The following is a 24,554-nucleotide window of genomic DNA, read 5'->3' on the forward strand; positions in this document are numbered from 1 at the left end:
TACCCATGCCACTTTTTACCATTATTTAACAAGGGATTTTTTGGCACCATAAATTTTACAATTTGAATTTGTTTCAGTCGGGCACTACACGGATCTTGACCAAGATACTTATACGTTCCATCCTCAATCGATATAAAACTGAGCACTCATCAATTGACCCCTGAGGAAGGCTCTTGCAGCCGAAACACGGACCGTGTAGGGTCCAAATAAAGTTGTATTTGGAGCATCTTATCCTGGTGTTTGGACTGATCTCTTGGACTTGGTTCTTTTCCACCCTATCTTTGTTGTGCTTCATTTTTGTGGAGAGTGTGAACCCCATTTGTTTTTTACCAAAGAAATGCATGCAGTTAACCAGAGCGTGCACTTAACCATTGTGACCCAAAGAAGCTTGACATCTGATATTATGTACAGTATACAGTCTCAGTTAACTGACAGGCTGGCTTGAAGTAATCAGTTATAGTCCTCTGTACAATCTTGGGTCTGTGAATTCCATAGACTACATCTGCCAGACAGTAAAAACTGTCATAGCACTGACATCCAGTGGCCTCCAGATAGGCCCGCACAGTGTTGAGACTCTCCAGCACTCTTGCAAAAGTGACAGGAGGAGGTTATTGAATTTCATCAGCATGTGCTTTGCTGCCTATTTCCTCATCTGTTCCATCATCAGCCATTGTTGCCTGCGTGTAGGCGCATATCTCGACAGTGCTGTCTTCAGCTGTTTGTAGATTGTAATCAACAGCTACGTAGCGATGGAACTCCTCTTCAGTAACACCGGCTGGGATGTCAATAACTTCTTCATCTGACGCGTTTGCAACAGCTGCATCTGTTTCGTCCATCTCCACATCTTTAACAAAGCTTGCCCGCTTGTAGCAGTTCACAATGGTTGCCTGTGTAACATGATTCCAGGCTTCTTTCTGCATATGTAGGGAATCCAACAGTGATAGATTACGAGCCAATTCAACAGCACATTTATCGTTGGCAGTCTGGTCTTCCATAACGCTCATCAGATGACGTGCACAAGAGCCCAATAATGTTGTTTGAAATTGGCTATTATTCCCTGATCCATAGGTTGGATCAGAGAGGTTGTGTTTGGTGGCAGGAAAACCACCTTGACATTAGACAGCCTGACATCGTCCCTGTGTGCAGCACAATTATCACAAAGCAGCAAAATCTGACGCTTTTGTGCCCACATTCTAGTGTCTTAACTTCTTTAGCCACTGCTTCCAAATTTCCCCAGTCATCCATGAATTTGCATTAGCCTCGTATGACACAGGAAGTTGCTTAACTTTCTTGAAGCAATGGGGCTGTTTGCTCTTTCCAATGACGAGGGGTTCCAACTTCTCACTCACATCCATATTGCAGCAAAGGAGGATTGTCAGTCAGTCCTTTGATGTTTTACCTCCAGTAGTTTCACATATTTGAATGCAAGTGTTCCATCAGGAATCGCTCACCAGTAGAGACCATTTTAGTCAGCATTGAAAATGTCACGAGATGCAAACCCGTTCAAGATGATAGGAAGAACTTAAACAACCCAATTTTCAGCACCTTGTTTCTCACCATGCTGCTTCTTGAATTTTATGCTGTTCCTCTCCTTCCATCTTTCCAACCATCCAACGGTGGCTTTGAATTCAGTCAGACCAAGACTTTCTGCTACCTGGTTAGCTTTCTTCATAAGCAGTGGAGTACTGACAGGAAACTGTCTGCTCCTGACTCGAGAAAACCACCAAAGAAGAGCATCTTCTACCTCCTCAGCTTTTCCCGCCCATTTTTGTTTCCGTTGTAGATTTGTGTTGTTTTGCCAGTCTTCCAGAAGCTGGTCTTTCTGCTTCAAGACACGTGAAATTTGACTGGGATTGATACCATATTCTTTAGCAATAGCTGCTTGACTTTGTTTTCTAATTTTTTAAGAAATTCTATTCGTTCAGCCAGTGTTAAAGTCTTACAGTTCTGCCACGACGACGATCCCGGTGTACGCCCTAACAACATTCTTTCACTTATTCTGCCTGTGGCAGTTAAAGAGGCAGTAAATTTGAAATCTTGTTGATTGTCACGCGCCAATTGGCTTCCATATTCCATGCGCGTGCTTATGCGGAGTCTTTCCTGCAGAGGAGCAGTCTTGAACCATGCATATAAGCGAATCTTGCACTTATCAGTGGTGCGCTAAAACGAAGTTTGTCCCCATAGAAATTGATGGTGCCAAAAACGGGACCAAAGTATGGCATGCAGTTAAACAGTCTATATAACGAACCTAGGTCTAAAAAATGCAATCACGGAAGGAGTGAATGAGCTCACAACAGGGCCAACACACATGTACACATAATTATAATTTTATTGTATATATATATGTGTGAAAGCGAAGTGGTCTCAGAGTATAAACTCACCCATATGAGGTTATATGTCTCTAAGGGTGGACAAACTTCTCAATCATTGAACCACTTAGCTCTAGTTTTAAATATTTTGTAACGTTTTAGAGAGGCACATTTCGTTTGAGCTTTTTTTGTGATACATTACCTTTGGAAGTCCCTGACGAAGTGGACACGAAACCCTGCAGAGTTGGACTTGCAGAGGTCATATAAGGATTGTTAAGCTCTATATCAACGTAGGGAAAAGACTAAAGATCGTCAGTATCCCACGCTTTGGAGATCGTGGGGGGTTTTTAAGCTGAAGTTGAAGAGGTGGGCCCACCAACGGATATTGTCTGGATACATGGACAGAACAAAAGAGTCATCGTGAGTGGACCACCACCATACAAGCTAAGTGCCTATGTTTTTTGAAAGTGGACAATTTTTGGAGACAGTTTGATAGGAGTACATATCTCCATAGGATACAGCATTAGGTGCTCCTATGGGTTATCACGGAGGTTGTGAATGAGTCAACGGAGCACATACATATGAATATAAAAAATATATTTTGGATAAGTTTATTTATTTGAGCACTTGAGGGTTTTGCTCACGTTACAAAATATTTAAAACTAGAGCGAAGTGGTTCACTGATTGAGAAGTTTGTCCACCCTTAGAGACATATAGCCTCATATGGGTGAGTTTATACTCTGAGACCACTTCGCTTTCACACATATATATATACAATAAAATTATAATTATGTGTACATGTGTGTTGTCCCTGTTGTGAGCTCGTTCACTCCCTCCGTGATTGCATTTTTTAGACCTAGGTTTGTTATATAGATTGTAAACAGGTTTACCTATGGTTATTTTTGGGAATTAGTATTTTGTGATGCAGTTAAACAGAGCATGCTCTTATCCTACGTGCACTTAAATGGAGTGCACTGTAATCCTAAAACATCTTGAGTTCAATGTGGTTTATAATATAGATTGAATAAATATAGAATTAAAAATTACATTGGTTATAACACATTGAATGTGGTTGCTCTCTACAAAAGCCAAGATGAGGAGGTTGTGAACTGCAGCCTGGTTAGTCTGACCTTGGTGGTGAGTAAATTAATGGAAACAAATGTAAAGTGAAGCACATTGGGAAGAATAATCTGAATCATAGTTGCTTGATGGCTAGGGTCCATTTTAGGAGGCAGCATTCAAGAAAAAGATCTAGGTCACGTAGACAATATGCTGAAATCTGCCCAGTGTACAGTGGTGGCCAAAAGAGCAAACAGGATGCTAGGAATTATTAGGAAAGGGATAGTAAGTAAGACCAAGAATATTAATGCCTCTGTATAGCTCCATGGTACAAACTCACCTTGAGTATTGCATTCAGTTCTGGTCACCGTATCTCAAAGATATAGTGAAATTAGGAAATGTTCAAATCAAGAGGATAGAACTCCTCCCGTATAAGGAAAGGCTAGCTTGGAAAAGAGATGATTGAAGTCTATAAAATCCTGAGTGGTGTAGAATGGCTAGAAGTGAATCAATTTTTCACTTTCAAAAAATACAAAGACCAGGGGGACACGCAATGAAAGTACATGTATATACTTTTAAAACAAGAGGAAATATATTTTTTATTCAAATAATAATTAAGCTCAGGAACTCATTGCCAGAGGATGTGGTAACAGCGGCTAGCGTATCTGGATTTTTAAAATGTTTGGACAAGTTCCTGAAGGAAAAGTCCATAGTCTGTTGTTGAGATGGACATGGGGGAAGCCACTCCTTGCTCTGGGATTGGTAGCATAGAATGTTGCTACTAATTGGGATTCTACCAGGTACTTATGACCTGGATTGGCCACTGTCGGAAGCAGGATACTCAGTTAGATGGACCATTGGTCTGCTCCCATATGGCTATTCTTATGTTCTTAACACTGCTAAAACAGAGATTAGTACAGTTTCTGAATTCAAATGGATTACAAAGCAGCATAGCTTTACCAGAGGTAGCAGACTTATTTACCTGGGTGACCAGAGAGTTGAATCACAGGAGAGTGCTGGATGTGGTATACTTACATTTCAGCTAGGCCTTTGACATTGCACCATACAGGCAACTTAAAAATAAACTGAACACCCTTGGTATGGGCTCTAAAGTGATTAAGTCAGAGACTGGTTGAGTGAGAGGCAATAAAAAGGAAAAGAAAGTACTAAGTAAGAGTTTGCACTGAGAATAAGAGTGTTGCCAATGATGCTTTAGGAATCAGGGTTTGGTCCAGTTCTTGGGGTTTTTTTTAAGCAATATTGTGGATTTTGGTATCTTTAGAGAGGCAAATCTTTCCTGACAGCCTTTCTACAACAGATGTATTTACAGATGAAGATCCAGGAATAGGATTGCAGAAAATGAACATGAATAAGACTGGAAGTGTGGTAGACGATGACTGATTTTCAAAAGACTATTCTTGAGCTTGCAGAACAAAAAGCTAGACAAAGCGATGAGGCTAGATGGGATACATCTGAGGATATTGAAGGAACTTGGGGAATTTCTGGCAGCTTCACTGTCTGATCTTTTCAATGCTACTTTAGAGTCAGGATTGGTCCTAAGAGACTAGAGAAGGTCGATGTAGCCCCTCTCCACAAAAAAAAACAGAAGTAGGTAGGAGGTTGTGGTTTGACAAATCAGATTAATCTTTGGGTGACCAGAAAGTTGTATCAAGGGAGAATGCTAGATGTACATGGTTCTGCATAGGCGACTGATAAATTAATGACGTGCATTTAGCCCTAAGGCGACTGCTAGAAACTGGTTGAGTGGAAGGCAACAAGAGGGTAGTGGTAAATAGAGTTCACTTCAAGGAAAGGGATATTTCCACTGGTGTGCCACAAGTATTAGTTCTTGGCTCAGTTCTTCAAAAGATTTCAGAGTGATTTTGCTGAAGGGCAGAAACAGGAAGCTGTTTCAGAGGAGGTGGGATGCACTCTTGTTTACTGCTGTAGGAGGGGGGGCAGTGGCAGGGTGGGGCCCTGAAGACTGTTTGCACTAGGCCCAGTTTTCTGTCCTGGCAGCCCTGGGATGGAGTCAGTCCAGAGGACAGCTACTAAAATGGTCTTCGTCATAAAGCATATGGGAACAGACAGCAATCTCAATATGAATTATCTGGAAGAAAGGCAGGAACGGGGAGCTATGAGAGACATTTAAATACCTCTGTGGCATAAATGCATAGGAGGCAAGCCTCTTTATAGGGAAAGGAAGCTCTGGAATGAGGGGGCATAAAATGACGTTGAAAGGGGATAGGCTTAGGAGTAATCTAAGGAAAACTTCTTTATAGAATGGGTGTTGGATATGTGGAATGGTCTCCCTGGTGGAGAGAACCACAGTATCTGACTTCAAGAAAGCATAGGACAAGCACATAGGATGTTGAAGGCACAGGAAGGGATAATAACTGGTATTTGGATGGGCCATATGGTTTTTTATCATTTGCTCTGTTTCTATGATAAAGCAGGGAAACACCTCAAGCTGAATATTCATATACTGTTAAAGAGATTATTATAATAGATGTGTGTTGGCTATAGTGTGGAAGAGTGGCCTAGTGGTTAGGGTGGTGGACTTTGGTCCTGGGGAACTGAGTTCAATTCCTGGCACAGGCAGCTCCTTGTGACTCTGGGCAAGTCACTTAACCCTCCATTGCCTACCACATTGAGCCTGCCATGAGTGGGAAAGTGTGGGGTACAAATGTAATAAATAAATATAGATTACTTGTATTCTGTTTGTTTGAGAGCTGGGAATGCATGCCCTAATCATTCTCTATTCCTGCTCAATGCCTCTAGACCACATGGAAGGATGAGGGTGGAAGCTGTTAAGGATTCAGAATTTAACATAAGAAATTTAAACTACCACAGTGAATCAAGCCAAAGGTCCATCTCCCAGTTGAAGAACTCAGACGGACCTCTTTAGCCTTGCTTTGTAGGTGAGCCATTCTATCTATTTTATTATTTGTTTGCCCGTCTCTGTACCCTTTTTAATGCCACTAAACCTTTTTTGTTACATTTGTACCCCGTGCTATCCCACTCATGGCAGGCTCAATGCGGTAGGCAATGGAGGGTTAAGTGTCTTGCCCAGAGTCACAAGGAGCTACCTGTGCCGGGAATCGAACTCAGTTCCTCAGTACCAAAGTCCACCACCCTAACCACTAGGCCACTCCTCCACTATATTTTTTTTAGATGTGGTGACAGAATTGAAGGGATATTATGACATTCATTGGGGATTTTTTCTCTGTTCTTTTCCTAATAATCCCTAACGTTCGGTTTGCTGTCTTGGTTGTTGCTGCATATTTCAATGTAATTATCAATGTTGAAGCTCAGATCAATTTTGCCTGGGTAATGACGCCTAATATGGAACGTTACATCATGTAACTATAGTCAGGACCACCAAGGGGGTGTGGGCAAGATTCCCCTGGGCCCAGCCTCCAAGGGGGGCCCAGCCATAAGTGTTGCTACGGGGTGGCACAAATGCAAACCAGCATTAAATTCTCCCCCTGCCCGGTTCAGTATCTCCACACAGGCAGGACACACAGCAGAGGAAACACTTCAGAGGCTAGCCAGAGGTAAGTTGCTTCTTTATTGATGCTGTCAACAGCCCATAGGAACAATGCCAAGGGGAGAAGGGAAAGACGAGAGAGATTGAACTGGGTGAGGGGATGGCACTGGTGGTGGACAGGTGAGGGGGCATTGTTTGCACCGGGCCTGGTTTTGTGTCTTAGCGGCCCTGACTATGGTTTGGGTTGTTCTCTCTTATATGCAGTGCTGTGTTTCACTTTGAATGTCATTTGCCATTTGGATGCCCAGTTTTCCAGTCTCTCAAGGTACTCTAGCAATTTCTTACAGTCCTCTTGTGCGTTAACAAGTTTGAACAATTTTGTGTCATTTGCTCATCTCATTTATTGTTCCTATTTCCAGGTCATTTATAAATATGTTAAAAAGCACCACAATTCTCCTTTCATCATAGAGAAAATTGACCATTTCGACTAACTTTTTTTTTCTACCTTTTGAACCAGTTCCCAGCACAATAGGGGAACAGTACATCAGCAGGCTTTTCTTTTCAGCTACTAACAGCCTTGCAGAGTTTGAACTTATTGCCTGACGTAGTGGAGAGATATTTCTCCATAATACTGTACACGTATTAATACTTCAGAGAAACCAGTTGCATGGAGGAGTACATAGGTTTTAGGCTGGGATACTGACAGTAGTGAGGCTGCAGGGTTGGGTGGGTAAGGAAGGAAATATCAAACCGCTGCAGCTTTCCCAGTTTGGAGCTGAATCTTTGCGGGGGGGGGGGGGGGGGGGGGGTAACATGCTGAGGGGTTAGGGACAGAGGGGTAGCAGCTGCAGTGATCTGTAAACTGGTAGCTCTCTGCAGTAACAGCTGAGCTCAGACTGTGTGTGTGAGGCTGTCAGCCAGGCTTTTGCCCATCCCCCTCCCCTCTGGGAGCAGATCAGCAATCTGTCCAGACACCTGGGCTCATTAGCATTGGAATAGAAGCTCCCAGGGGACGGGCACAGGAAACAAAAGGAAAATGACTCAGAAGAGGATGGAAGAGAGGTGGGGGGAAGAGAGGTGAGGGGATGTGACCCTCTGCCTGAGTGAACACGCACACACAAGAATATGGTAGAGGTTGCTTTGCCCAGTTCCTGTCCCAGCAGGACATTAAGGAACACACTGAAGTGTGTGTACATTTTCTATCTGCAAGAAGATCATACAGTCTATCCCCACTCACTATGCAGCTCTTAATCCCTTCTTCCCTCATCAGCTATCCTGTTTTTGTCTCCTACTTTCATTTAGATTTTTGGGGGGTGGGGGGAGGAGGGATTAACAGTAGCTAAACCAAGCAAGGCTGCTGTACTTATAGGAGCATACCACATTCTTAACAATGATCCAGAGTAAGGCCAGTACAAGGCGGTGCAGTGCCTTGGATGAACCTTTAGCTTTGTGCCCCAACAAAGAATCTGATAATTAAATAGATAATAGTCACCCCAACCACGTCCCTTCTAGAGCAAATGTGTGAAAATGAAGAACTGGACATACTATAAACTATTTTGCATTTTGTTGTGTTTTCTCTTTTTATTTTTTGGGGCAAAACATCCTACATTGTCATTATCTGTGCAGCGCTCTGGTGCTATCAATTAACAGGCCCCAGCACACATAAAAGGAAGTCTCAGCTGTGGTGTTCTGGGGGAGAAAGTAGATTACCAGGTCTGCCAGTAGCTGAGGAGAGAAGAGTGTTTGACCCTTCAGGGACATCGGTGCAGCACTTCAGTGATGTCATGTAATGGGCACCAGCTCATAAAAGCAAGCCTTGGCTACAGTGCATGGGCACAAGGATGTGTTTGAAGGGACAGAACAGGCCCCTTTGGTGCAACTTCAAAAGAACTAAAGGCCAGATGCACTAAACTTAACGAGCCATTAATGTGGGGTTTAAACTGGTTCTAGCCAGTTTAACATGCAAGCAGTAAACCAGGACATGCACAAAAAGGCATTGTCCTATCACGGTAGCAGCTAACGAAAACGGAATGCAGATGAGCAAATTAGTATTATGTGTATAAATCGTATTGTAATGAGATGCACTACCGTTTTCCGATTACCTAACCGTGGAAAATCTAACGGGAGGTCTGCACTGCTTGTTGGGGCTGAGCAGGATTTATTCGCCTCTAAAAACTTCTATAAATTTAGCAAATAAATAAATAAATAAAAAATCATGGCGAAAACGTCCAAGTGCTCATCAGGGACGCCCTTTATGGACATCCTTCACTCAAAACAACAACAACAAAAACAAGGACGTTGTACTTAATTTTTACTCTCGTTCTTCTATCAGTTTTAAATCGTCCTTTAAAAACTCGGGATTCAAAAGCTTTGATAAACACGAGTAACCCTAAAGTGGGGATAAACGACAGTTTGTACTGTGCAGCCGCAAAGCATACATTTCAAGGTGCACTGGAAAGCAACCAGCCGGAAACCTTTGCCTAGCCACATCCAAGTGCTTATCAGGGCCGTCTTTCTAAAGTGCCTAACATGGACATCCTTCACAAAAAACAAAAAAAGGACGTCCCTGACGAGCACTTGGACGTTTTTCCCCCCAGATTTTTTTTGTGATGGGTGTCCTCAGTGCCTGTAATGACCACCGCCGGAATCGGGACGTGCGAGGACGTCCAAATCAAAAAACTATTCGGACATCTCTTTCGATTATGCCCCGCCTCCAGGTCTCTCAGCCAATCACAGAGCGTTTAGCTGACACCAGTGACAGCTAAACACGCTGTGATTATCTGAGAGAGACCTGGAGGAGGGGCATCGGACGTGCTGCTAACACCCTGGGGCAGACAGAAAGGAGCAAGGCGACCCGCTGATAGCTGCCAGCAGCATCGTGAGCCTCCTCGTAGCTGCTGCTGCAGGCTCAGCTGGAGAGCAACGAGATGTAACATTTTCCCCCGCACCATCCTGTCTTCACCTGCCTGGATTTTTTCTTGTGGATGGTATTGATTTGGTGTATCTTGCTGCACTGAGCTGCTACTGCTGCCCTTTGATCTCCCTCCCGATTTTTTTTTTGTTGTTGTTACATTTGTACCCCGCGCTTTCCCACTCATGGCAGGCTCAATGCGGCTTACATGGGGCAATGGAGGGTTAAGTGACTTGCCCAGAGTCACAAGGAGCTGCCTGTGCCTGAAGTGGGAATCGAACTATGGGGACGACTTGTTTTTTTTTTAGTGATGGACATCCATAAAGGATGTCCTTGGCATGCGCAGAGCAGCCAGCATAACGCTTGGCTGCTCTGCGCATGCTTAGCTGTCCAACTGGCTTGGAAGGAAATCCCATTCAAATGAGCTAGCAGCGACCAGCTCATTTGAATGGGATTTCCTTGATGCATTCCCGTTGCTTACCGATTCGCTAAGGAATCGGTAAGGGAAGGGCTTTAATGATTGTTTTAGTGCATCTGGCCCTAAGTCGCTCGGAGGACCTTGTGTCTGGGATCATCAGAAGCTGGTGGTTGGATTGTGAGGAGTGTCTGGTATGGCTGGTGAGCCTTCCCTTAATATGGGCAAAAGTCAAGCATAAGCATCTGAAACCCCTACACCACTTTTGGTTGTCCCTATGCATAACCATTTATCATCAGTACATCCAGCTAGAGAGAAAGTTAACCCCTTGGCCTCTGCCCCTACTGAGGGAGTTTCCCTCAGCTTGGGTGGCTGAACACCTCCCCCTTGTCCATCTGTGCCTGTTTCTTCTGATATTGTTGATGCAGGAATACCCTCATCTTAATTAAAGACAATGAACCTGTGTCTACTGCACTCCCTATTGTGGTATCTAATATAACATTACCCACAGTGGTAGTTAGGCAAGATGAAGAATGGGAACAGGATCAGACTCTTCACAACAGACCAAAGATGCTCAATGGAGTGGAGGAGTGGCCTAGTGGTTAGAGCACTGGTCTTGCAATCCAGAGGTGGCCAGTTCAAATGCCACTGCTGCTCCTTGTGATCTTGGGCAAGTCACTTAATCCTCCATTGCCTCAAATACAAACTTAGAGTGTGAGCCCCCTGGGACAGAGAACTATCCAGAGCAGGGGCGTAGCCACGGGTGGGCAGTTTTGGTTCAGGCCCACCCAGCAGTGGAGGCAGCAGAGCAGAGGGAGCAGGCTGAGCTCCATTCCCGCATCTGCCTCCCTCACTCTCACGGCAGCGCTTCCCAAACTCTGCCCACCGCTGCCACGATCGCAGGATTTACCTCCCTCCGTCTCAGCACTCAGCAGCAGCGGTAGCGAATCATACATGGTGCCTCCTTCTAACCCGGAAGCGTCTCCACTTCCGGGTTAGGAGGCAGTGTGTATGATTCGCTACCGCTGCTGCTGAGACGGAGGGAGGTAAATCCTGCAATCATGGCGGTGGTGGGCAGCGTTTGGGAAGCGCTGCCGTGAGAGTGAGGGAGGCAGATGCGGGAACGGAGCTCAGCCTGCACTGTAAATTTTTTTTGGGGGGGGAGAAGAGGGCTCCGGGCGAGCAGGTGGAATCACAGGACATGGATGGGAGCGGGAGGGGCAAGAGGAGAATCGCTGATGGCTGGAGGGAGGGGACAGGGGAGAAAAGAGAATTGCTGGGTATGGTATAGATGGATAGAGGGGGGGAGGGGCAAGAACAGAATTGCTGGGTATGGCTGGATAGGGGCAGGGCAGAGAGAATTGCTGGGTATGGATGAATGGAGGGGGGCAGGGGAGGGAAGAGAATTGCTGGGGATGGATGGATAGAGGGGGGCAGGGGAGAGAAAATAATTGCTAGGTATGGATGGCTGGAGGGGAGAGGAGAGTTGCTGGACATTCGTGGATGGAGGGGAGGAAAGAGGAGATAGGAAGGTTGCTGGACATGGGTGTATGAAGGGGAGGGCAGGGGAGAGGAGGGTTGCTGGACATGGATGGAGGAGATGGAAGAGTGAGGAAGGAGATAAGATGAGGGAAAAGGAAGAGAGGAGAAAAACTGCACATGGATGAAGAAAATAGGCAGAAGCTGGATCCACTGGATAGTCAAGTCTGCGGAGGACCCAGCTTTTACTTATGGATATAGAGTAAGAAATGAAGAAAGGAGGAAAGTAAAGAAATAAATGGAAAGGAAGCCCTGGAAACGGAGTTAAGAGGACAGATAGCAGCAGAATCGGATACTGGGCCAGCATGATCAGAAAAACAGTCACCAGACAACAAAGGTAGAAAAAAATCATTTTATTTTCATTATAGAGTTTGGAATATGTCCACTTTGAGAATCAGGTGCTAAACATTAAAAGTTTATATTTATTTACTTATTTATGGCATTTTATCCCACATTAAACATGAATTAAATTGGAACCTGGGATCATTTATTTTTTTTTTCCTGGAGAGAGTAATGCATTGCCCCCCCCCCCCCCAGGCTCTCTCCCCGGCTATAGCCAGCTCTGCAATTTTGAGGGGAGGTGCATAGGTGGACGGGGGGGGGGGGGGGGGTGCAGAGGTGGACCGGGGAGAGAGCCTGTTGTTAAACATTTACCAGCACACCACTGTCTAGTGCCCACCCATCCAACCTGTTGGCCCACCCAAAAATTGACTTCTGGCTACGCCACTGATCCAGAGTACCTGAATGTAACTCACCTTGAGCTACTACTGAAAAAGGTATGAGCAAAATCTAAATAAATAAAAATAATGTAAATTATAAACTTTTATAAAGGAGGACTCAACACGGTACCATGTTTCAGCACAAACATACCTGCTTCAGGAGTCTGCACAAATATAAATATATATAATGTAACATTAAAGGGCAATTCTATAAATGGAAGCATAAAAATTAATAATAAAGAAATGAGTATTATACAATTTGAAGTCTGTTGTGGAGGCCTAAAAATGTGCAACATTAAAAAATATATATATAACAAGTGGTCTGTAAAAGACTCTATTTAAAAAAAAGCAAATAAAAATGAAGTATCTTACAAATGTCAATGTAAGTAAATTAATCAAGAGTTTAAAAACAAATTGTATATATGTAAACAGAGTGCTAAATGAATCTATTAGACAATTACTATTTTTAAAAAATTGGTGTCATTATGAAAATCCATTGGCATTTAGTCAATTACACCCCATATTTACGGATTTTCCGACTATTACCTATTCTAGGGGTAAAACCATAGGAGAACATTTTATAACACATAGGCATGAATTTAGGAGTAGGCAAGAACTTAGGGAGAATTTTTCTCATGAAGCATGTGGGTGATGCCAATGGTGTATTATTACAGGCTCTAGCTGGACAGATAAACCTACTCAAGTTCAGATTTCATCATACACATATTTCTTGCAACAGTAGCTCTGTAGTCTACATTATAGTCTGTCCTTGTGAGAAAATGTATATAGGGCATAGTAGTCACCCAGTTAATATTTGTCTAACCAAGCATAAATTATGAATTACCACACATAATGAACAAGCACCTTTGTTACAACATTGTCTGTTAGCACAGCATACTGTGTCAGACAACTGATGGCATATAATTGATCAAGGGCGGGAGGAAGGCCACATGGACTGGCTGCTTAATTATAGGGAGCAAGGTTGGATTTTCCAATTAGATTCAATAACTCCTAAAGGGGCTAAATTTAGAAATCAAACGGCCCACTTTATTTTGAGGGTGGGATTTAATTCAGCGTATGAGATCAGCACATAGTATTTAAGAAGATAGACGCTACCGCCATTTACCTATTAAAACATTTGTTCCAGTAAGACTGGTGGCATTATGTGACAGCTATTTTTCATTTCAATATTTTGCAAATAAAATTCTCTTGAATTTTATGCGGACTTACTTATATATTTTGCTCTGATTTCTTTTTTTAGGGGATCAGTCCTTGATACAGCAGCAAAACATGCAAGTTGGACAATACAGCCCAACCGGCACCTTTTCCCAGTAAGGGAATTTGTTGTATAAAAGTGAATAATTAAGATTTATTGAGCTTAAAGTTGTTGCTAAACTCATTGCTATAAAATACACTATGAGTATTATTATATTTAAGAAGTTTAAAACAACACATTGTTTGGCCAATGAGGTGGGTACTGTCAATCTCAGTTGAATACAATCTCAATTAAGCAATCTAGCTATATAGCCTGTTATATCTTCAATAAGATCTGGTGTCTTTCATATGCATATTTTTATCTTTTGATGACTTACACCAATTTCAGACCTACCAAGTCTCCCGCTTTCAAGTGGGTCATTTCAGCCAAGAAATCAGGATCTCCGGCTGAGTGGGCTCCTGTCCAGCGACAGCAGGAAGCGCCTTTATAAAGCACCATCTCTTGCTACTACTGATCCCAAGCCAGCAGGAGATGATGTTTTAAGGTGTTTCCTCCTGCTGCTGCTGGATGGGGAAACCACGCCTATAGCCACTGTCTGCGAATCAGCTGTGCCGGGGCAGATGTGGGTGGAGCAATGGGGCAGGGCAGAGCTGGGTGGACGCTAAATCTCCCACTGAGTGGATCAGCCCCCTTGGCACCTCCGTGATTACCACTGTAAGGGGTAAGGGTTCATGCAGTAATCCTACACTAATCAGTTAGCATACAGTAATGTTGGATGCACTAACTGAGCCACACAGGAATGCCCTCTCCATTCCCCTAATACACTCCCGTCACAAAAAATGTACAAAATATTTTTAGCGACTGGATTAGCAGCAGTTAATGCAGGACACCTGACGATAAGTACATAAGTAATGCCATACTGGGAAAAGACCAAGGGTCCATCGAGCCCAGCATCTTGTCCACGACAGCGACCAATCCAGGCCAAGGGCACCTGGCAAGCTTCCCAAACGTACAAACATTCTATACATGTTATTCCTGGGATTTTGGATTTTTCCAAGTCAGTTTAGTAGTGGTTTATGGACTTGTCTTTTAGGAAACCGTCCAACCCCTTTTTAAACTCTGCTAAGCTAACCGCCTTCACCACATTTTCTGGCAATGAATTCCAGAGTTTAATTACATGTTGGGTGAAGAAAAAGTTTATCCGATTTGTTTTAAATTTACTACACTGTAGTTTAATCGCATGCCCCCAAGTCCTAGTATTTTTGGAAAGCGTGAACAGACGCTTCACATCAACCTGTTCCACTCCACCCATTATTTTATATACCTCTATCATGTCTCCCCTCAGCCGTCTCTTCTCCAAGCTGAATAGCCCTAGCCTCCTTAGTCTTTCTTCATAGGGAAGTCGTCCCATCCCCGCTATCATTTTAGTCGCCCTTTGCTGCAGCTTTTCTAATTCTACTATATCTTTCTTGAGATGCGGTGACCAGAATTGAACACAATACTCAAGGTGCGGTCGCACCATGGAGCAATACAACAGCATTATAACATCCTCACACCTGTTTTCCATACCTTTCCTAATAATACCCAACATTCTATTCGCTTTCCTAGCCGCAGCAGCACACTGAGCAGAAGGTTTCAGTGTGTTATCGACGACGACACCCAGATCCCTTTCTTGGTCCGTAACTCCTAACGTGGAACCTTGCATGACGTAGCTATAATTTGGGTTCTTTTTCCCACATGCATCACCTTGCACTTGCTCACATTAAACGTCATCTGCCATTTAGCCGCCAGTCTCCCAGTCTCGTAAGGTCCTCTTGTAATTTTTCACAATCCTGTCGCGAGTTAACGACTTTGAATAACTTTGTGTCATCAGCAAATTTAATTACCTCGCTAGTTACTCCCATCTCTAAATCATTTATAAATATATTAAAAAGCAGCGGTCCTAGCACAGACCCCTGAGGAACCCCACTAACTACCCTTCTCCATTGTGAATACTGCCCATTTAACCCCACTCTCTGTTTCCTATCCTTCAACCAGTTTTTAATCCACAATAGGACATTTCCTCCTATCCCATGACCCTCCAATTTCCTCTGTAGCCTTTAATGAGGTACCTTGTCAAACGCCTTTTGAAAATCCAGATACACAATATCAACCGGCTCCCCTTTGTCCACATGTTTGTTTACTCCTTCAAAGAATTGAAGTAAATTGGTCAGGCAAGATTTCCCCACACAAAAGCCGTGCTGACTCGGTCTCAGTAATCCATGTCCTCGGATGTGCTCTGTAATTTTGTTAATAATAGCCTCTACCATTTTCCCCGGCACCGACGTCAGACTCACCGGTCTATAATTTCCCGGATCTCCCCTGGAGCCTTTTTTAAAAATGGGCGTTACATTGGCCACCCTCCAATTTTCCGGTACCATGCTCGATTTTAAGGATAAGTTGCATATCACTAGCAGTAGCTCCGCAAGCTCATTTTTCAGTTCTATCAGTACTCTAGGATGAATACCATCCGGTCCAGGAGATCTGCTACTCTTCAGTTTGCCGAACTGCCCCATTACGTCCTCCAGGTTTACCGTGAAGTCAGTAAGTTTATCCGACTCGTCCGCTTGAAATACCATTTCCGACATCGGTATCCCACCCAAATCTTCCTCGGTGAAGACCGAAGCAAAGAATTAATTCAGTCTCTCCGCTACGTCTTTGTCTTCCTTGATCGCCCCTTTTACCCCTCGGTCATCCAGCGGCCCAACCGATTCTTTTGCCGGCTTCCTGCTTTTAATATACCGAAAAAATTTTTTACTATGTTTTTTTGCCTCTAATGCTATCTTTTTTTCGTAATCCCTCTTGGCCTTCTTTATCTGCGCCTTGCATTTGCTTTGACACTCCTTATGCTGCTTCTTGTTATTTTCAGACGGTTCCCTTCTTCCATTTTCTGAAGGCGTTTCTTTTAGCCCTAATAGCTTCCTTCACCTCACTTTTCAACCAGGCCGGCTGTCTTTTGGAGTTCCGTCTTTCTTTTCTAATTCGCGGAATATGTATGGCCTGGGCCTCCAGGATGGTATTTTTGAACAGCGTCCACGCCTGTTGTACAGTTTTTACTCTCTCAGTTGCCCCCCTAAGTTTTTTTTTTTAACCGTTCTTCTCATTTTATCATAGTCTCCTTTTTTAAAGTTAAACGCTAACGTATTTGACTTTCTGTGTACAGTTACTTCAAGGTCGATATCAAAACTGATCATATTATGGTCACTGTTATCAAGCGGCCCCAGTACCATAACGTCCCTCACCAGATCATGCGCTCCACTAAGGACCAAGTCTAGAATTTGTCCTTCTCTCGTCGGCTCCTGCACCAGTTGCTCCATAAAGCTGTCCTTGATTTCATCAAGGAATTGTATCTCTGTAGCGTGTCCCGATGTTACATTTACCCAGTCTATATTTGGATAATTGAAGTCACCCATTATTATCACATTGCCCATTTTGTTCGCGTCTCTGATTTCTTTTATCATTTCTGTGTCTACCTGCTCATCCTGACGAGGCGGACGGTAGTACACTCCTATCACCGTTTTTTTCCCTTTTATACATGGAATTTCAACCCACAATGATTCAAAGGTGTGATTTGTGTCCTTGCTGAATTTGTAATCTGAGTCAAGGCTCTCGTTAATATACAATGCTACCCCTCCACCAGTCCGGTCCACCCTATCACTACGATATACTTTGTACCCCGGTATGACAGTGTCCCACTGGTTATCCTCCTTCCACCAGGTCTCAGTAATGCCTATTATATCCAATTTTTCGTTTAGTGCAATATATTCCAACTCTCCCATCTTATTTCTTAGACTCCTAGCATTTGCATATAGACATTTCAGAGTATGTTTGTTGTTCTTATTTGCATGATGCTTAGTACCTGACACTATTGATTTGACATCTTTTGTCTGATCTTTAGTTGTATTTAAGGGCACCTGGTCTACCACGGTCTGTTGTGCAACCTCACTATCAAGAAACCCTATCTTCCCTGTTTGTGAGGTATCTTTGCAAGATACCTTTTCCCGAACCATGCGGTTTTGAGCGACTGTCGGCCTTCCCCCCATTTCTAGTTTAAAAGCTGCTCTATCTCCTTTTTAAATGCCGACGCCAGCAGCCTGGTCCCACCCTGGTTAAGGTGGAGCCCATCCTTTCGAAATAGGCTCCCCCTTCCCCAGAATGTTGCCCAGTTCCTAACAAATCTAAAACCCTCCTCCCTGCACCATCGTCTCATCCACGCATTGAGACTCTGGAGCTCTGCCTGTCTCTTGGGCCCTGCACGTGGAACAGGTAGCATTTCAGAAAATGATACCCTAGAGGATCTGGATTTGAGCTTTCTACCTAAGAGCCTAAATTTGGCTTCCAGAACCTCTCTCCCACATTTTCCTATGTCATTGGTACCCACATGTACCAAGACAGCGGACTCCTCCCCAGCACTATCTAAAATCCTATCTAGGTGACGCGTGAGGTCCGCCACCTTCGCACCAGGCAGGCAAGTCACCAGGCGATCCTCACGTCCACCAGCCACCCAGCTATCTATATGCCTAATGATCGAATCACCAAATACAACAGCTGTCCTAACCTTTCCCTCCCGGGCAGCACTTGGAGACATATCCTCGGTGCGAGAGGATAGTACATCCCCTGGTGGGCAGGTCCTGGCTACAGGAGTACTTCCTACTTCACCAGGGTGATGCTCTCCTTCTAGGAGACCTCCCTCCTCCAAGGTAGCACAAGGGCTACTAGACTGGAGGTGGGACTTCTCTACAACATCCCTGTAGGTCTCCTCTATGTACCTCTCTGTCTCCCTCAGCTCCACCAAGTCTGCTACGCTAGCCTCAAGAGAACGGACACGTTCTCTAAGAGCTAGGAGCTCTTTGCATCGGGCGCAAACATATGACATCTCACCAACTGGGAGATAATCATACATGTGACACTCAATGCAAAAGACTGGATAGCACCCCTCTCGCTGCTGGACTGCTGACTCCATCTTAGTGTTTTTGAGTTTTTCAATAATTTAAAACTTGCTACAGTATTAAGGATATTAGCCTAATATAAAAGTGTCTTTTACTTTATATAGTATATTGTATGATTTATTATTTCCTTCTTAGATGGTGATGAAATGTATTTAAAGCTCTATAAGAGCACTCCTTGCTTGTTACCCTAATTACAATAACTGACTATAAATGAGGAATTGTCCTAGGGGTGGGGGGAATACTAAATTTTAAGTTAGATGCGTTTTAGTGCCAAATGCAGCTTAGTATGTGGACCTCAAAGTCTTTTCTACTGTCATGTCCTATATTACTATGATCCAGGGCTTAATTTGTAGACTGAAAGGAAGTAAAACTATGAAACGAGAGGGCAAGGCAGGATAGGGACAGGAGCAACACAAGAAAAGGTGCTGGGTTAAGGGGTAGCTTGTTTTTGCTTTGCTTCAGGCTCACTACTTCTCCTGGAAATCGGGGGCTGGGCCTGGAAGAGCACACCCCTGCCATTCTGGAGTCTTAAAAGTAGCAGCAGAACTGTGCTCCAGGTTGTTCACCAAGAAATTAAGGCCTGCTATGATGTGCTGTTATAATCATTGCCTTAAATAGCTCCACATATTGCAGAGGTAGGCAGCAGGTTGAGAACCAGGGACACCAGGATTCAAACTCTGCTTATCCCTCTGTCTCTCTTATGACTTTGTGCAAGATACTTCACTTTCCATTGCCTCAGGTACAAACTTAGCCTCTGGATCTGGGAAACTATTGCACAGAATGTAAGTCATCTTGAACTTGGCTAGGCAAGTTCTCAGAAATCAATGGAGTGGCTCATTGTGGCTGGAAATCTGACAGAATGTCACATAATGTTAATGGAAGTAATGTGATCCTCACAGCAAATTGAAGCAAAATGGCAGCTATCCAAATTTCACTAAAATGGGTGGAGGATTTAAGATGTACACAAATGCACTCTAGAGACTTTCAGTTGCCAAACTGATTTCACATGCAACTCTGCCAGTGCTATGTCAGACTGAAAGTTTGTGAATTAGCCACTTTGTCATGGGCTTGATGAGACAGTACATCCACTAGAATCATTAGTGACTGTATTTATACTGGCATCAAATCAGAAAACAATCTCAGATCAGATTTCATAATTAAAGAAGCAACATCAGTGTATGCCAAACCTAGGTTATAGAATAAAATGTAACAAATGCAGAGCTGGCCAAAAGCACATACCATCATTCAATGCTCTGCATACCATCTGGTAGCATGTGTTTGAAGCTAGAATGTTACTGCCATTTCCACAACTACTCTGATCCATCTAGTGCAGACCCTTGGGGGCAATGTCTCCAAATTAAACTCACTCCTAACCAGGGTATGTGGAATATAATCTCAGGCTCCCAAATTTAGTACTAATGCTTGCCATAACACTTGTATGGTGCCAGAGACAGCTTCCTTCTGGAATTCATAAGATGTAACATGTATAGGCAGCTGATCAATGGATGCTTGGAAACTCCTTTCAGTCAGGCTGGTGGCACCCAATACAATGGGGAATATTTTGGTATATTTCTGCCACACTTTCTTGGTCTCTGACCTAAAATTTCTTGGTACTTGAGGATCTTCTCTCTCTCTCTCCAAACAATGCACAGAATAAGCACTTTGCACTGATGCTTCTATTACTAATTTGGTTCTTGTGTTTTTCTCCTTTACTGTTTTCTTGCATTGAGCATCAGTTGGAATTGGAATGTCCTGGATTATCATAATTCTCTTTGGGTCATGAGCCCAATACTTTTCCAGTACACTGAAGCTTCTCACTGGAACGGATTTGAGTGGAAACAATATGCTAAATTTCACCTTTTATCACCAAGCAGTGAAGAGCTCCACTCTCGAGCTGCTCTTGGCCTTGGTAAGGTCACTTCTTCCCTCTTTTTCTAGTTATTTCTGACCTCTGCGACAGCCACTCCGTCTTGGCACCATCAGAAGACAATCACCCACTTGTGTGGTTGAATTATCCTGCTGTGTACAGAGAAACTTGTTACAGGAAGGCAACATAGCTTATTATCCGTGTGTGGCCAATACTGTGTAGTTTCTGCATGATCCAGCTTGTTCTTTTTTACCCCAATAGTGAGCGTATTCCTAACAAGAATCTCACTTATTTGACAAAACAACAAATGGTGTGTTCATTTTCCAATAGCATATTCACATCTACTATAAACTGATGAGAAAATATGTTGATGCAGAGAATTAGCCCATTACCCCAACTCACCTTTTCAGTCCTATGGCAAAATCCTTGTAAATAAGACCCCATAATGGTTCAACCTTAACACAGTGCAAGAGCTCAGCACTATCATTCTCCACAGTCATACATGCCTTCCAGCATGCAAATCCATTTTCAGAAAGATAACAAAGATTGTTTTAACATTTAGACTTTTAATAACTTAACATGAATGGCGTGATGAACATATATGGAGACTAATACTATTTAAATACCCCAAATGCCTTTGTGCAAACAAATTATAAAAGGGAAAATCAGGCTTACAGAATTTCTATTTCTTCCCTTTTAAATCACTACATCTCTTGTAGTGAGCACCAAGAATAAAACTAACAACCATAGAAACTCCAATTAGAGTCAATGACAACACTTGAAAGATGGAACCCTGTTGCTGGTTTGTACATTGCTAATTAACTAAGGTGTGTGATAATGGACAGATTTACTTTTTACTTCATAGGCACACAAAAGGGGGGTCCTCCCTCCCTTCAAACTGCTGTAGTAAAAAGGACCACCTCTTCCTTCATCATGAGGGCAATATCTCACCAACCACCCAGCAGCTATTCTATTTTACAGTGCTCTGGACACTAAACCAAGATCCACTCTGACTTGATTTTAAGGGGACGTCCAGTGCAATGCTGCTGCTCAGACTTGGCACAGGAGTGGGCAGCCACGGTCCTCGAAGGTCACAACCTAATTGGGTTTTCAAGATTTCCACAATGAATACACATGAGACATTGGAGCCGACTCTATGGGTGCTTGAGCACCCCCACTATTGAGAAAATTCCTTGTATGTGTTCAGGGAGGAGTCATTTCCATTGGGCTTAGCACCCCCAATAATTTTGAAAAGTTGGCTCCTATGACATGAGATTGCTTTGTATGCACTGTTTCCATTGTATGCAAATAGATCTTATAAGGGGTAAGGTTAAAGCATTTGTTATCATCACAATTTATAATACTGTTCCTACATTTCCTTGTTTTTAGTGTATTCTTTACCATGTAAGATGCTTTCTTTTACTCAGGGGCGTATCTGCGTGCGGCCTCAGGGGCCTGGGCCCCCGCAGATTTCACCCTGGACCCCCCTACCGCTGCCAACCCTCCCCCTCCGTTGCTGTCGCCTACCTTCGCTGGCGGGGGACCCCAACCCCCGCCAGCCGAGGTCCGCATCCTCCTGCCGCTGCCGGCTGCCTGTAAAAGAATTCCGTCAGCTGGCGGGGGACCCCCAACCCCCGCCAGCCAAGCCGAGGTCCTTTCATTTCTAAAGCTGGCGCCGAAAGTTTCTTCTGAGTCTGACGTCGCTGCACGTTGTACGTGAGTCTGACGTCCTGCACGTACAACGTGCAGCGACGTCAGACTCAGAAGAAACTTTCGGCGCCAGCTTTAGAAATGAAAGGACCTCGGCTTGGCTGGCGGGGGTTGGGGGTCCCCCGCCAGCTGACGGAATTCTTTTACAGGCAGCCGGCAGCGGCAGGAGGATGCGGACCTCGGCTGGCGGGGGTTGGGGTCCCCCGCCAGCGAAGGTAGGCGACAGCAACGGCGGGGGGGGGGGGGGATCGGCAATGGCAGCGGCTGGGGGGAGGGGGATCGGCAATGGCAATGGCGGCGGAGGCGGCGGGGGGGGGGCTATAATGTGCCCCCTCACTTTGGCCCTGGCCCCCCCTACCGCCGCAGTTCAGATACGCCCCTGCTTTTACTATGTAAGCCGTACTGGACCTGCTGTATGTGGGAAAGAGCGGGGTACAAATGTAATAAATAAATAAATAAATATCACCTTTCTGTGGTACAGCCAAAGCAGTTTACATACTATAAACAGATACTTTCTTTGTCCCTTTCAGTCTAAAATCTCATGCATATTCATTGTGGCAATCTTGAAAATCTGACTAGGTTGTAGCCCTGGGGGACTGTGGTTCTTACCCCTGACTTAGCTGATCCTAATGGGGATGGAAGGCACTCCTTTCATTACAGCACAGCTTTAGGCAGAGTAATTTGAAATTAGGTTTTATTTGATATAACATCCATGAATGTAACTTGTTTGAGAGTTTACAGAAAAGGGTTTGCATTCGATCATCAGTGCCTGTGCGTGATAAGTCAGGAAAGAGCTTTGCATTTGTGAAATCTATGACACAAAACCAATTTGCTTCAGTGTGGAAAGAGCGTGCTGTCTGGTACAGCATGATGAGACTTCAGGGCAGAGCAAATCAGCGTTCCTTGAATGTCATCATAGCCTGCTTTCTATTCTGTCCAGAGCATAGTCTGTCACCTGTAATGGGATGAACAGAACGAACCAAGGGCAACCATCAAGTTTGCAGATAGTAGGAGGCCCCACAGAGAAGCTCCAACATTGCCTAATATTGTCAACCCCTGTGGATTGTGTTCATGAGGACCTTTGCACCTCCCAGAGCAGCTGTTCTTTGTACCTGCTTCTCTTTTAAATTTCCAAACTACACTCTAGAAGATCTGGCACCCCTTCCCTTGGAATAAAGTGTATTTCTACCAGGTGCAAAACACTGAGAAAATGCCACAAACGGGTGCAAATGCTATGTTTGATAGAAAGAAAAGCAATTAGACTGTGGATAGGAGCAGGGCTTTTTTTGAGGGGGTACTTGGGGGCACTGAGTACTGGCACCTTTTCCATTGTCTGCTAAAATTGACCCATGAACCCCATGTTTTAATGAAAGAGCTCAGGCTTTACACACCAATTCTGCCTTATCATAGATTCTGTGACTGGTTGCAGGGGGCCTGGCTATTGTGGGGTGGGACACTCGGTGATAACTCCACCCCTGAAGGGTGGCCTGGCATTTGAGTACCGACACCTTTTTTACTAGAGAAAATGCACTGGATAGGAGAGAGTAGTAAGGAGAACATAATAAATAGAAAAGAGGATTTTATGGCTGAACACCTGTATGGATTTACCTATGGCGAACTGCTTTGTCTCCAGGTCAGCGTCAAGCACTTCCAAGATAGAAATGCAGGAGGAGAGCTATCAGAGTCCTGTATCAGTCACTTACTTAGCAGGGATAACACTGTTGGCCTTCTTCCTGTTGCTGTCAATTGCATTATGGAGCACAGTTCCTGCAGTTCCCATGCCATGAACTAAGCCGTCCATGTTGTTTTGGAGAAATATTGCAAAATTAAAGAAAAAAAAACACAACCCCCCTCCCACACAAAGTTCACAAGAAAGTAACACTGATGTAAGCCCTAGAAATTCCCTCCATTCTTCAGCGGACTTTTTAAACCCTAATGTAAGGCGCTATATAGGTATCCCAAAAATAAAGTCCATAGCAGCACCAGACCAATGAGGCAGTGAGTAGCTATTGGGAAGCCAGTGCAGCATTATTTTCTGCTTGAATAAAACCATCAGGGATTTGACACTAGGATTTTAAGTGCAGTTCTATCGCCGGGGCCGCCTCTGCTGGAGCACCCGAACAGACAGTGTATCCACCTCTGTCATCAGATCACTTATGTAAGCCAAGCTGAGTCCAGCCACCTTCAAGCCATTTACTTCCAGGATCTCATCTCCCACACCCAAAAGTCCAGCATACAGCTTTTCTGTGCTGGCATCAGCCAACTTCTCTATGTAAACACCTGGGAATTTGTAAGAATGAGAGAAAGAGAGAGAGAGAGAGAGAAAAAAAA

At 44.0% G+C, this 24,554-nt stretch overlaps 1 protein-coding gene across 1 annotated transcript in view; it reads right to left on the minus strand.

Moving 5' to 3' along the window:
• Positions 1-23,680: 23,680 nt before the first annotated feature.
• KIAA1614 (KIAA1614 ortholog) overlaps positions 23,681-24,554 on the minus strand; it is a 105,889-nt gene continuing 105,015 nt past the window's right edge. The window contains 1 exon segment of the mRNA XM_030207022.1: positions 23,681-24,503. Coding sequence (XP_030062882.1) covers positions 24,310-24,503 — 194 coding nt within the window. The 3' untranslated portion in view covers positions 23,681-24,309.

Source organism: Microcaecilia unicolor, chromosome 6, assembly GCF_901765095.1.
Source record: "Microcaecilia unicolor chromosome 6, aMicUni1.1, whole genome shotgun sequence".
In the NCBI taxonomy this organism is placed as follows: Eukaryota; Metazoa; Chordata; class Amphibia; order Gymnophiona; family Siphonopidae; genus Microcaecilia; species Microcaecilia unicolor.